Genomic DNA, 15,681 nt, shown 5'->3' with positions numbered 1-15,681 from the left:
GCAACAAATTTATTTTACCTCATATTCAGATTCCAGTGTCACAGTGTTCTGTTTCAATTTTTCTTTCAAAGCTGGATCAACCTGAAAGACAAACAAAAATACAGCAAAAATGCTTGCTGTTAAGATTATTTTTTTTAAAGAAATCTTAAAATATACTAAGTATTGGTACATGCAAACCCTCCTCTCCTCTAAATCAGTTTATGTGCCATTTGTTCAGATACCAGAATGATAAACACAGCACAAGAATGGGCTGAAAAGAGACAGGTCAACAGCCAAACTTTTAAACTCAAAAAGGAAGCACATTTTTAACTATAGCCCTGCACTTGCATTACCTTAGATACTTCAATCTGTATCTGTTTAGTTTGAAACTGTCAAACTAAACAAAGCTTAAATAAATGAAACAAGTGCAAGAAAGAGAAAATTGTGATCACATTACATATTTTACTCCTGAATGCTGAGTTCAGTGAATAGGTATACAATATTTTCTGGTTTTCAAAGTCAAAGCATGAGTTGAATTTCCAATTTCTGGTGAACACACAGCTCTTTCCTAGTTTTGATTCTGTCCTGACAGTGTTGGTGATTCCTGCCACCTTTCAGAGAAGTTTATTCAAAGAACAAATCCAAGAACAGACATGTCAATGAAGCACAGCAGATGCATTTCACATTTTAACTTCTTCTGAGCCCGGAAGAAGTGATGTTCATCCCTCCCTCTGCTAAGTAACATCTGTCTTCCACAGGCCCAAGAGTAGAAGCAAAGGAGAAAAAGATAACTAGCATTCTTCACACTTTGAGAAAGTGTTTTATGTTCTTCTCAAACAGACATCAGTCACATACACAGTATTCAGACATAGTCTTTAGGCAAATTAATTAAAATACTGAATAAATCCACCATGAGAGAACAATCTTATTTTTAGATCTTAAAAACCAAAACAGATGTGTAAGGAGACTGGTAATGTGTGTAGTTGTACATCCCTGGTACACTAGTCCAACTATGACTAATTCAGTGAAGAAAAGTTGTTATTCTTAATTTGCTGTTTCTTGACCTGGGCTCAGTTGACAAGGACTCGGTTACCCTCATCACAACCAACATCTATAAGCAGCCTAGAAAACAGAAAGGAGGGAATTCATGTAACAGAATCTGCCTGGTCAGAATTTGCCTGGTCCATAAGAAGATCCACCTTCAGATTGTCCCCTAAAACAAGCTCCTAATCGTAAGAGGTACTTAAAATACACACCTATTATCTGTATTGATGGGAATTGCTCTGAAGAATTTCCCTAAGCCATAATGTTCCCCTTGATTACAGACACTGCCTGCTAGTTAACATGCAGCCTGTGAGACCTCAGTTCCTAAGGATGGATGCTCAGACAGGCAAGTCTAACAGCATCTGTGCATGGCCAGAGGTTTGATTTCCCCATCTCATCAGCAATCTGGCCATAGCAATATACACATTTGCAACCTCCAGACTCATTACACCTGGGAACTAAGCCAAAATATCTAAAATGGTTAATGTTTGTACCGGATACAGCTCCCACCTTCTTCATAATTAAAAAAAATTTGTAAAACAAGATAGTGTCTCTGCACTGGCCCTCCATATCAAATAAAAAAATGAAATGCTACATCTTTGCCTTGGCATTCAAGGCCTCTGTAGAACTGCCCCTCATTAAAGATGGATTGCCTCTCTCCTGTGACCATGACCTCCAACAACAGCCATGCTTCATTAGAACAACGAACCCATCCATCACACGTGTAGAAATGCAAAGTCTGGGCAGCCAGACAGGCTTTGAAGCTTGCTTTCACAGAGAGAAGAGTGATCATGGACCTCACTGTATTCAGAACTAAATGCAAACACTATTTGTTATGCTTTGTGTTCTCGCAATGCACGTATGGACAAGGGGAAATAAATGCTCCAGCAAGTAAAGACGCAATCGTTTGATTTCATCCTACATTTTCCCTTCATTTAATAATGAGGCACGCAAAATAACATGGTTGGAGCAGCACATTTACCTAATTAACCACAGCCAGAATTCAACTTACAAAGACAGTTCAATATCCCCATTATCAAGTTCTATTTTAGCAATTTTTAGTGTGTTTGTTTAATGTGTGGTGTTTGCACGGCCACATTTGTGTGAGGTAAAGGCAAACAAGTGGTGAAGTTACTGTTGCTTCCTCTCCCTTCCAGCCCCTTGTGTCTTCAGACCTTCTCATGTCGTCGTTCTTCTCTGCCTGCAAAAAGGGAGAAGACTAGCAAAACTGAAACACAGCATTCCAATTTGATGCTGTAGCTTTAGTATTAACAAAAATGCAGAAATGAAGGAAGCTAGCTGAAATTTCTTTAGAAAAATGTCCTGTAAATGTGAAAGGAACAGAAACTGCTGCTTCGTTAGAAGCCAGAATTTTATTCGGCAAATTAACTTACCAAATAACACTAGTTAAACCCTGATTTGAGGGCAAACTATATACACATTTTAAGTCCACTTTTGCTCCAAGTCACACAAAACAAAAATAAAAAAAGGGAGCAAGTATGTATTTTCTCTTATCGTTACCTTTTCTGTTCCCTATATACATACTTACCACACATAATAATTCAAACATACTTGACTCCACAGAGCTATTGATCCACCTGCACATTCTAATACCCTGATTGCAAATCCCTGCTTTTCAGCCACCAAATGGAGACAGATGGGTTACAAGTTGTTTTAGGAATCAATATAGCAGTTGAGAAAAACTGTATTATAAAGTTCTGTTTCCACTGTGTTTGTAAGATGCTGCACTATCTTTGAAACATCACAAGAACAAAAAAAAGGAAAACAGAACGATGCTATTTTCATTCTGGAAATGCAGATAAACATCAATATGAGTCACAATCACAGATGATAACAAGGGAACACTTAAAGTGGGGGCAGAGCCAGGAAAGTGCCCATGCCAGAGCAGCAGCTCTTTTGTATTACACATCTGCCACAAGATCCAAATACAAACACATACATTTTGCTTTCATGATGACTGCTATGCCAACACACATACTGCCAAATGAGCTAGAAGTATTCACCTATGTACTGGCAAATGAATCATCAGCTAAATTATGGATACAAATCTGTACTAGTAAATATGATGAGGGCAGCAGACAAAACCCAAATGCCATAATAGCCTGACAGTGTCCTCTGCACCATTATTTAGGAGACAGGAGGGAACAGAAAACAATACCCCTTTACACTAGAGGACTCCACTTTGTTCAGCAAAATCTCAGATGCTCCTTAAAGATGCATTTAAATTCAAACTTTGTCTCTAAATATAGAATTCAAAGATGTGTGCATCTATAATTACAGCATAACTTCACATTAAATTCTTACTGAAAGACTACTGAAATACTTGATGCAAGTATTTCGTGAGATGCTGTCTGCAAGGCTTTGAAACCAATACCGTAAATACAATTTTCCAAGGCTTTACTTCTTTTTTTTCTGAGGTGAAGGTGAAGGTTTGGGTTTTTTCCCTTTCTACCAGTTGCAGCAAAAATGAATGAAACACTCAGAGTAACTCGCATTATACAGGCTTATTTCATATTCCATCAACTGAAAGGGCAAGTGCAATACAGAAAAATCTAAAAAAGGGTTTAAGAACACAGTTTTCAAATTAGAATTTTGGCCCATTTCACACTCCCACTGTTCCTTCAAACCTACCCTTACTTAACTTCAAAAGGTTCCCAAAGAAACAGACTTAAAAAAAAATTCTTAGATGGCTAAAAGTAATAGATGCTAAGCACAGATATATTCTTAGAAATCTTTGTAGGCAGCTACTTGAGGCTGTAACCACCTAAAAACCTTCTAAAATGTGGCTGCCACTTCTCATTTTAAGGTTGACATTTCAGTTTTTCAATTAGAACCTAGACAGAACTTCTAGATGGAAGAAACAGTGCACCTCGGGGTGCAGACAAGGGGCATCATTACATAGCAAAGCAGGAATACCTGGTGCTTGCAGCCTCTACCAAATCAGGTACTCCTGCAGTGCACTGTGAGAAACTGTACACTCACTTCAAAAAAGGGAGTTTTTTTGTCTGTGACACGAGTATTTCTGGTTATAAACCTAAATGTCCTGCTACTAAGAAAAATTTTCCAGCTAACAATGTGGTATTGATCCTCAGTGACCATAGTTCATTTTGGCTCAGAAGTAAATAATATAGTCAGACGGTGACTGTGAAATTTGTAAATGTCACTAACTTTACCTCCACGATAAGGAAAGGATAGCTCTTCCACAAGGGAGCACAAAAAACACCATCACCATCCCTTTTGAAGTTTAAAGGGATAGTATACCTCTCCTTATGGGGATGGGCTGAGAGCACTGGGGTTGTTCAGCCTGGAGAAGTCTACGGGGAAACCTTATTCTGGCCTTTCAGTACTTAAGAAAGACAGGGACAAACCTTTTAGCAATGCCTGTAGCAATAGGACAAGGGCTAATGGTTTTAAACTAAAAGAGGGTAGATTTAGACAAAGTATAAGAATGAAGTTTTTTACAATGAGGAAGGTGAGACACTGGCAAAGGTTGCCCAGAGTGGTGGTGGATGTCTCATCGCTGAAAACATTCAAAGTCAGGTTGGACGGAGCTCTGAGCAACCTGATCCATTTGAAGATGTCCCTGCTCATTGCAGGGGGTTGGTCTAGACGACCTTTAAAAGTCCCTTCTAACTCAAACTATTCTATGAAACACAGGAATACAAAGCAGATTAGCAGTGTCACTCCTGTTCAGCATTCAGAGAGGCAGAGCAAGTTGATTCACGTTCTGATTTTCAGGGTAACATACCAGTTGCCCACAGCACACGTATGCCTCGATTCGTGACTTACACAGCCCACTTTCACAAGCAGTCTTTCTATGCTGTAGCCATTATTATTTATTTGTCCATGTACTATTTGTAGCCATGGGCTTTAGAGCAAACCAAGTCTTGAAAATATTACATCTTCTAAAATTATGGCTTCAGTTACTACACAAGGAAACCGTCAGGAGACAACCACATCATGAGAAGAGGACTGTGCTTTTAACAGTCTCCTCTCACATAAGTCTGTGCAGTACAGTGTATACTTGTGTCCAGAGACTGGCATGTACTGACCAAATATTTGTATGCCAAAGTCTTACAGAACTTTCCCTCTAGCAAGCCATTTCCAGAAAGTGGTAGAAGATGTTTCTACTCTAAAATCAGTTTGTTATTTTTACTAAAACATGAGTTTCTGTTCCTACCCTATCCTCCACAAAATAACATCCCACTGAGAATGATTTCAGCTTTTACTTTGGAAATGGGAGAAGATGATGGCCTGAATTTAATGAATGTGAATTAAGCTTTTTTATTTTTTCATCTGCTCCCACCAGCATAAATACACAGGACACAATTTTCCTGCAGTATTCACAATACAGAGTCCACAAAATGACTGTTTATATGAAATTCTTCAATTTGTTCTCCCCATCCATTTTTTAAACTTAGAGTAAACCAGAATCACCAGTTCTAGCTCTCCCACTAGAGTATCTTTTTCGAAAACATTTATCATATGCCTAACTCCTCAAAATGGAAAATCAGCAATCTTGCTGATCAGTCAACTTTAATCTTCCTCGAGAAGACTCCCATAAATTGCTACAAAAGTCTGTGTCATAAATATTCTAAGTTCTGGTTTATGAGCAGAGTGAGAAGCTGTAGATAGGAGAGGATAAATCCCAGAACTCAGGAAATGCAGTGTAAACTACAGCCAAGCTGAGTGCCATTCTACTCCAGCGTAAACTACAGCCACGCTGAGTGCCATTCTACTCAAGAAATTAAAGGAACAAAACTTGTAAAGGTTGTAATGTACAATGAAGACTGTACTTGTGCCAAACTCTCTGGCATACAGTCTTAGGTAACAGAGAAGGGCAAGGCAAAACATACCATTTTTGTGCAACTTCAGTCATAACAATCCTTTAACTACATTACTTAAAATATTTAATACACAAACAACACTTACATAAGGCTACTTTCTTCCCTCTGGGGGTGGTGAGGCACTGGAACAGGCTGCCCAGAGAAGTTGTGGATGCCCCATTCCCATAAGTGTTCAAAGCTGGGTTGGATAGGACTTTTAGCAACCCGGTCTAATGGAAACTGTTCCTGCCCATGGTCGGGGGTTGGAATGGAACGATCTTTAACATCCCTTCCAACAATTCTATGACTCTGTGATTCTGTACTGCATAGGACAGGATCCAAGGATATCGCCTGGATAGGAATGCTTCTGAAGAGTGGGGAGACAGCTGAGACTAGATGTAAACCCTAGCTTTGTATCCTTTGGCTCTTTCCTACGATCTGCATAGAACACAGACAGTTAAAAAAAAATCTCATCCAGCCTCTGACAGAAATCGATGCAGACATTTCCAAAGGAGCAATATAAAATGTTGTTACAGCAGCAGTTTCCAGAGTTACAGTACACAGTGCACCAGTGATCTCTCAAATCCTCAAATCTTCTACTTGCTTCCAGATTGATCAAAAAAAGACCTACAATCCCAAACTCTGGACCTTTTTCATGTGATAATACCATGGGAAACACAATTAAGTTAAAGGCTAATATGAAGACCTAACCATCCCATACTTCAGCAAGCACTTAAGTATATCTAGATTTCTCACATATAAGGTCATGAAAACTAACAATGATTCTAGATTTTTCAGTTTTAAGAAGAAAGTACTCAATCATTTAATCAATTTTTGTATGCTTTCACATCCAGCTTGATTTTCACATACATATTTATTTATTTGATTTATAAAACATAAATTAGTTCTGTAAACCTTGGTTCTCAGTGTGCTAGCATAGATTTAATTTCACAGTAAAATTCAGCACAAAAAAAGTTCTTTTTTGTACTAAAAAAAAAAAAAAAAGTGTGACTTTGTGATGCCAGTATTTAGGGGGGAAAAAAATCAAAAACCTTTTGGCCTCTAAAAAGAAGATATTTAATACATTGAAATAATCCAAAATGCAACTTCTGAATGCAACTGGAGCAGAGTTGCATTTTTTAATCATATTTTTCAAAGATTGCTTTTTAATGGCTATGTACCAACTACGCAAGTTAAACATGGGAAACTAGTGCAAGTATAGTTTAAGTTTTTCCTTGCGGCTCCCTTAGTCATATTCTAGCTTTGCACAGAATCAACCTCTTTGTGTGAACTCTGAAAAACAGAAAGGTCACTTAAATGTCTGTTCAAAGCAAGTAACTTCAAGAGAGAAATCGTGAATTGGCAGTTGAAGCCAGCATGCAAGCAGTCTGTGTTCCTTTCATCCTAATCTTTTCACTGCTGTACTAGCAGACAGAATAGCATTGGAGAGGGTGTCCTCTTTTGTTCTGTACTTCAGCAGAAATACCTGTGTTCAGATGCTCAGTGACTGTTTAATTAGGCTCATCTGTAAACTATTCCTGGCCACAACTCCACTTTAACAATATAGTGAAACCAAAGGCACACAGAGTACCTAAACCAATATCTTTCGTTTGGCGTATCAGTTCAGAAACAAAAGGAATTCATTTAAAGGGAAAACTCTAACTATCTCATAGGAGACTAAACCTGCAATAAAAGCATTGATGATCCAATAAAATAACACCAAAAAATGCTAAAAAAAACCCCAAAACAATCAACTTTCTCATGTAGGCACAGAATAGTCTGATTCTTTAAATGTAATATAAACACATAATACAGTTACAAGAATGCACAAGCACACTTACAGATTAGGAATACTTTTCTTAATTGAAGTTAAATAGGTACAAATAGATATGCTTTTTTTTTTCTCTAAGTATGTAAGTTAATGCCTAAGCCTTGTCTTGAGCCATGTGAAAATATATTTGCTATCCTCATACAAACAACCTCAGTTTCCACAACCCAAAAGCAAGAAAATAAACATTAACATTTTTTCTCACAGAAAATAATTAAGAATATAAAACAGTACCAAAAAGTCTGCTGGTTTTAACCCTAAAAATAATTTAAATTATGTTTTAAAATTTTATTTTGATTTACAGCACATACCTCAGAAATTTATTGAATACTGAAACAGATTTTGACTTTTAACTGTCTTTTTGCACAGAAACAATTTTTAGAATTCAGTATGAACTTATGAAAATTGTTTTCGGTGCTCTGAAACTGCATTTCTACAAATAAATTACTACCAAATTCTAGTAAGTGTCACCCTAAATCTGCATTTGTTAAATGAATTAACACTTCTCATTCTACATTGCACCATGCATTTAAGTAAAAATACTCTCCACACTGACATCTAGTGAAATTTTACAGTAAGAAGAAAAAGGCTATTCTAATACTTTGCACTTACAGAAAGCTTTTAATATTCCAAATTACTTGTATTTTAAATTACTAGAATTTGTTACACACTTCTACATCGTGCACTACTTTCTTCTGAAAGATATGTTGCCACTATTTTTAATAAATAACGTGTTTACCTGCCAAAGGATAAGACATTCTGATGGGTATATTAGAGAAATTTACAATGGCAAGATCTGGTGTAATTAAGTTTAAAACATGAATAGCAAAGTTACTGTTTTCCTTATAAGGGCTAAACATCCAACATTAACAAAACAATTCTACTAAACTCAGTGGGAATTATGAATGCAAAATATTTTAATTCATACATTTTTGATATTAATAAAACAAGTAATCTCTCTTTCTCTATGCAGTATCCAGAAAGCTTATATTCCTACATTCTCTCTGTAATCAATGAAGAAAGGTTACTCTGGGAATACCTAATTAGCCTCCTGCTCTGAATCTTTCCAGAGCTTATGCTTGATAGGCTGTACGGACAGCACATACAGTCTTTGAGGTGCACAAGTGGAGGGATTGTTCAGGAGAGCATGTGAATGTCTTGATCCCATAACTGCCCATCTCCTCGCACAGGAACAACGTACAACACCAGATACCTTCTACCCTCCTTGAGCTGTGCTCCAGGGGGACAAGACATGATGTACCAGCTACAACATTAACTTCAGAACTCGTTAAGGTTCTAAAGGCAAAGCCTCATTTTTACACCTCATCAAAAAAAGGCAGTAAGCACTGTCTGACCCAACATACAGGAGGTTCTGTGCTGACTCTGGGGAAAATGCATCACCAGTTGAATGACAAGCAAACCTATAAAGGCTTTCTGCAAATGACAGATATTTGAAGACAGACAGATAATGACTGTTCCCCCTCTCATTACGGTTGTGCTCCAAGTATGAGTTTTGGCTCTGCGTTTTCAGACTGCCACACAGCTGTAGTTTGCAACAGCACCACTTGAGTCTTTCAAGCCTCAAAACACAAAGAAGAAACGGAAGGTCCATTTAGACAGAGATCGCACTTCAAACGGAAACACTTCTGGGCAAAGGGTTTTCAACACTTTCTTGGTAAAAACGCTAGTAATCTAGAAGTTCAGAAGTGCAGAAAATCCTGATCTGGGGACTGGGACCCCAGGACTTTGTTTGCGCTTCAATCTGCTGACACCATGGCTATTGGCTTCAAAAGATGAATCTGGAAAGCTAAATGTTTTCTGGTGTTTGAGGGAGGAGTTGGGAAAAACAGCTGGATATTAAATTATGTTTTGGCTAAAAGCTGCTTGAAGCTAAGTTATACACACTTGTAATCACTTCAATTGCAAGGCAAAAATACCAGTAATTAATTGTGGCAATGTGACAGGATTTAAATAAACCAAACAGAAATCTTGGTAGTATATAAAATGTAAATATCTGAAAGCTGTCAACATTTTATGTACTGAAATTAGTTCCACTTGCAATGGCATCAGAATGAGATTCTCCAGTTAATAACCTTCTCTTCATCTGAATCTAATCTTGACAACAGAAACATCATCAAGAATTAAAAAATGGGAAAATGGCTTCTGTTTAAAACAAGGAACTCTTAACTGTATTTTGTATTTCATCACAAAAAAGCTCAGTAATCTGAGGTAAGGCTGCCAGATGTTCAGGTTTCTCCAGACACAGCCCTATTTCCTCCCTGCACTCCTCCTATCCCCCTCAAAATTCTGTCCTGGAAAAACAAAAACAAAACAAAACAAAAGGACAAATTTGGCCATTTGCCTGCAATTTACAGATGCTGGGCAACATAGTCAGGTGGTAGCTCTAATGTGGCTGTTTGATGCTTGGAAATTCTGGACAATGTATATCCACCATTTAGGATTCACAGCCTTTAGCCATCTCAGAGTGAGATGGACTAAGTTTTGTTTGTTTGTTTTAAAGAACAAGTCCCTCATTTCAGAGAAAAAACAATGTCCTGAAAAAACGGGGCCCAGCTTCAATATGTTTAACATCGAATACTTATTTGATAAAAATACAGAAATTCCAAATGGCATAGAAATTAAAAACCAGGTTTCCTCTACTTCACATATGTAATCTAACCACTAAGTCACAATCACTCCCTCATTTTTCTGATTTCTTAACTATTCCTTACAGAGATGAGTTTTAAAAAGGAAAGCTGATAATGCCTGCAGCTCCAGGCAACTTACAAATTTATGGTTACTGCTTTTTCTCAAAGAAAGATGTGTCTTTAAAGTATCATCCACATCCTGGGTACCTGCCCTCTGGCTGAACCAGCAGGTCACAGGAAGCAGCATCCCTACTCCTACAGCCAGTTTATATGAAGCCTTATAAGTTGTACTCAGCAGTTCACTTGGCAGCACATACATCTCAGCTAACACATTGAGGAACACCTATTTCACGTGGCCTAAAAGACTTTCATATATTTAACAGATGCCAAGCTATGCAGCACCACGAACACTATGGTAACTAGAGAGCTTGGCCAAATGAAGAATTTTAGGTACAAAAAGGACTTTCAGTCCAAAAGCAATATACATTCAGGTAGTTGCAGAACAAAAGTTTTAAGAATGAAAACTTGGATCTAGTCAGATATTAAGGTCATGAAACTTCAGGTCAATTTTTCCAATCTCTATAAAAGGCACAAAATCTCTCTGCCTCTCACAGACATGACATTTTTGATTATGTTTATTGATGCATCCTTACACAGGAGATAACGACATCCCAGCATGGAGGGCAGAAAACCCCTGTGATTTCTACAGTAGTTGAAACCACTGCATACATGGAAACTGATATCTAAGGGCTTTCTTCATGGAAAACCCAAACTTATTAAAAAAGCTTCACAGGGATTCAGTGAAACACTTACACTTACCTGAATATTGTTACTTATGATCTCTGGCCAAACATAATATCATTAACAATACACGTTCATATTTATTGCCAAAAATGATGCTGGCACAATATTGCAAGATTAAAACTCAAGATTCATTTGAAAACCAGATATTGTAAGGTTAAAAACTTGTACAGCTTTAATCCTTCATCAGTGAACATACATATTACCAAAATAATCTCTATTAATAACATAATCGCATCCTGATTTCATGAGACTGTCCCAACTTTTAACAACCATATTGTGATTTTGAGAGCCCAAACCTGTTTCAGGTTGTTACCAGAGGTCTTTTGCCATTGACAGGTCTCCTGATTTCATCAGAACAGGCTACATGGCCTTGGTCTCATTTTTTTTCAAGTTGATACAAGATGGTATGAAAGGGCACATACGGCAATTCCTGAACTCCAAGTTATCCTACAGTGCTTTAAGCTGTCTGTGGTGACAATAAACAGTGGATCTAGGTGGATCAATCACTGTAAACCAAAAGTATACAAGCCAAAAGCCCACAGTGTCAGCCTCAGAACGGGACAACAAAAATCTTACTGAATCCCAGACTGACTCTGTATTTGCCTTTTACATTAAAAATGGTATGCTAAACTGAAAGAATGTCTGGAAAAGAAAAACATACACATCTGTCTGGTATCATAGCAAATTCAGTAAGCAGCTCTTCATAGAAGAAGTGGAGAAGTCATCTGAGCTCAAGTAAAATGGATTAGTTTTTGCCAAAAATCAATGCAAAACCATGAACCAGACACTAGCAGCTGAACCTCAAAATCTTCAAGAGTAGTATGGATAAAGAGCTTATTTCCATACAATCCCTCTGGACTGAACTGAAACAAGAAAGAAAACTGACATCTGAACATCTGGTACCACCACAATACAGAGTATGAAAAGCTCTTGCTACCTTTTCATTTCTGTGGCGCATTGCAGGACTGAAATTACTACCTGGGATAGTTCTGAACCATGGTCAAAAGATGTAACAAGTTCCAAATCCCCCATGCCAACAGAAACACAGACAGAAACAAAGGGTACCCCAGCCATCAACCAGGAGCCAAGCTGCCTCACTGAACATACAATTCTAAAACCCTCCACGAAGCAGGCCATGCTTGAAAGCAAGGTGTGCTTCAATTTAGTAAAACATACTTCATGACTTAAAGACAATTGACTGACAAAGATCTTTTTTTCTCTCCTATAAGCAATCATAAATGTATGCCTCTTACATTCTCTTAAGCATCAAACATTGCAGTGTATTTTTTTCTTAATTTTTGGAGGACTTAGGGCCAAGCTCATTAATTAATTTAGTCTTTGAAAATCAACTACATCCACTTAGACAAGGAAATTAGCCAAAGTTTGTCATTAAACTTGAGACTCAGGCCAATCTGACCTGCTTAAGGAAAATAAAAAAAATAAAACAATAATCACCATCAATTCCTTGCCACACTGCACTTGTGTAATTAGCTTACTGAAACCAATTAAACACATGAAGATGCATTTATAAATAAATAAATGCTAAAATGCTAGATGAGAAGACTTAATTATTCTGCCAAGTCCAATGACAGACACTAAAATGATTCCACATTCCTTTGGCTGACAGGTTTAGAAAGGATACCCTTTAGAAAGGATACCCTTCCAATCCAAAATACTCCACCAAACAGCAACTAAACATATTCTGAATATGTTCACACTCAAATCAAGCAGGATTTGATACAAACTCCTATGAAATCAGATTCTCCAGAATACAAGAATACCTCAGGCACAAACAACAGATTAAATAAGAGTTCCTCTACCTTCAAGCCATCTGCTAGTTTGCCAGTGAAGCTCCAGGGAAAGAATATTTAGAGCAGGCTTTATCTCACCTAATTTTATCCATCTAAACTTTTGACTTTAAGCATAAATTCTCTATTTAGGCACTTCCTACAGTCAGCTGTAGATGGGCATTCCTTAAGAAAATGAATCCCACTTCAAGATATATATCCAAAAACCTAACTCATCTGTACCTTGAAGTTCAGTAGAGGTTTATCTCACCTGTCATTCAATGGTCAAGTTAAATATAATCATACAGTAAGGAAGGTAATCATCTCACTGCAATGGGGTAATAATAAAATGTTGAGCTCAATCTCTCTACTTTTCAATCCATCAAAAGAGAACAACGTGTTTCTCAAGCATCTCTTTTAAAATTGAATGAAGCCTATTATGGGGGCATTTCCTCTCAAACCACCTTTATGGACTACCTGGATAGCTATCTCAAACTAGGCATTTAAGATAATGGAAAAATGAGCAAGACAAAACAGTGACTTAGCGGACAGCACCACAAATATACATTTAGATTTAGCTGAGCAGGTACTGAAATTGCACTTCCCTAGCTTTAATCATACAAATAAACCATTTAGAGTCTTTTGAGTTTTAACAGTGTTAATTTAAATTGACCATAGCATTGGTAGGGGGCGTTGGCACAACATGAAGTCTAGAGGACGAGTCTAAATCCATCTAAATCTATTTGGAATACAATAAAGCAGAAAGCATGCAGAACACAGAAAATAACTGAATGCATGGAACAACCTGGGCTGGCAGCAGCAGTGTTAAGTCCATTAGTTGTCATTAGAACGAACTACATCACTGTGGACCTTGCCAGTCCAGTCCAATCCCAATGACTTGGCTATACAGATTACCCCTTGAAATGATGAAGTCAGTAAAGTTTTGGTCAGACTTAACGATCTTTGGGAACACCAAAGTGTAATATGATTTCAAGCATGGATGCTTATCCCCTAAAAACTGTAATAAAAACACCTAGCAGTTTTCAGTCAATTGAACAGTTTGTGGAAGAAAATGAAAAACACATCTTTCCATCCTGCCACCTCTCTCAGTTAAATTCTTAGTATCTTTTATAGCTTTGCAAATAGAGAAAATACTGTTTTCTAACATAGATGCAGGTCCTCCAATAAAATAAACAAGTTAGCTTGCAGTAAACCAGCTTTATCTAGCAGCTTGCAGTATGTTTAGTGATTGGGACAATCTGCTGACATTCCACAACTCTAGGTAAAAAAATCACATTATTTGTGTAATTTTAAATGCTACAGACATATTCAGAGGTTTAAGTGATTTTTTTTTTTAAATATTCACCTCATAAGAAATACGTTGTTTACAGGGAAAAAATGATGGGACACATAGAAACTCGACAGATTATTCATAAACCATATTAACACTACACTAACCTTTTAAATTACATTTGATTCTGTAATGCTTCTTTTTTGGAAAAAAACCCAAACAACAGAACAAACCAAAGAAACAAACCAAACTTCTGCTGGGGAACAGAAATCCTATTCAGGTGGAGTTCATAGGCAGGTAAAATACAAGCAATAACCAACAGACAATTTTTGCTGCAATACTTCAGGACATGCCCATGTGTGCAACTCCTGTAGACACACCTGAGCTAGCTTACATGAGGACAGCAACATGAATGCGCCAGCCAGCAACAAGGCATAGTCTTGTTCAGTCACTCGCAGATGTATTCCCTTTTTGGGTGGATGCTGAACCTCATTTAAACACTCTGCTGCTGCAGTTCCAACCATCTCAACTCAACCATTTGAAACACTGTGCTGCGTGTGCAAACCAGAGAAATGTTTTGATAGCAACACAAAAGCATTCCTATGGGCGGATACCACTTACTTCTCAGCTATCCACTTAAAACAATGAGAAAATGCTGGATTGATTTCCTAGACCTTTCTGAGACAAATGTCAGATACGTTCTCCCTTAACATAAAGGTCAGTTCTCTGCCCCTATTTCTTCCTAGCTATTTCACCCTGACCCAGAATACTTGAATTAATGGATCTCACCTGAGGACATTTTTTTTAATACCCATATAAATTTAAATAATTTCTTTTATTTGAATTAATTAAGTTTCCTATTTCCTACGTGAAGTAGAACAGCATTAGTTACCTACCTTTTATAGACTAAGAAAGAGAGGCAGAGAGGAGCTCTGTGGTAGAGGAGGCAACAAATGCAAGAACCTAAACAAGATGGAAATAAAATTTCCAATGAGATCAGTGGGTGTTATTTAAATCATATACTGCTGTGGGTCTCCTGACACCCATTCATGAGCTTCAAGACATGATGTTAAAGAATAATAAGGACCAACCAACAATATTCTAAAACTGTAATAATAAGTATAACCAACCAGACAGTCAATGCGCTTAAATCACTATCAAGCCCAATGATAAGAACCACTGTAAACCAGTAAAAGTCAGAGTGTCATAAGTTTAGCCTTCTTTTCTCTTCCATTCTTCATTCTTTCAAAGGACAGCAAGGTTTCCAGAATAATCCTCTACACACCATATGTGCTCTTCTTCCCAATTCCAAGGTCTAGGATTATAAAATGAAAGCTGAGATCCCCACAGTTATATAATTTCATGAGTTAGGACCTCAAGACACCAATTAAATGCAATAAATCAGAATTGACAACGGCAACACTAACACCCTGCAGGTGTCTATAAGCAATGT

At 37.4% G+C, this 15,681-nt stretch overlaps 1 protein-coding gene across 1 annotated transcript in view; it reads right to left on the bottom strand.

The window, feature by feature from the left end:
• The window catches only part of LOC113980479 (cytochrome c oxidase assembly protein COX16 homolog, mitochondrial), a 42,618-nt gene that overhangs the window by 12,120 nt on the left and 14,817 nt on the right, over positions 1 to 15,681 (bottom strand). The window contains exon 3 of the mRNA XM_027707688.1: positions 19 to 81. Within this exon, the coding sequence (XP_027563489.1) occupies positions 19 to 81 (63 nt within the window). The remainder of the gene's footprint in view (positions 1 to 18; positions 82 to 15,681) is intronic.

This window comes from Neopelma chrysocephalum, unplaced genomic scaffold (assembly GCF_003984885.1).
Source record: "Neopelma chrysocephalum unplaced genomic scaffold, ASM398488v2 Primary Assembly neopelma1_24, whole genome shotgun sequence".
Lineage (NCBI taxonomy): Eukaryota > Metazoa > Chordata > Aves > Passeriformes > Pipridae > Neopelma > Neopelma chrysocephalum.
Note: the sequence above shows the minus strand (reverse complement) of the source record. Positions and strands in the feature narration are given on the sequence as shown.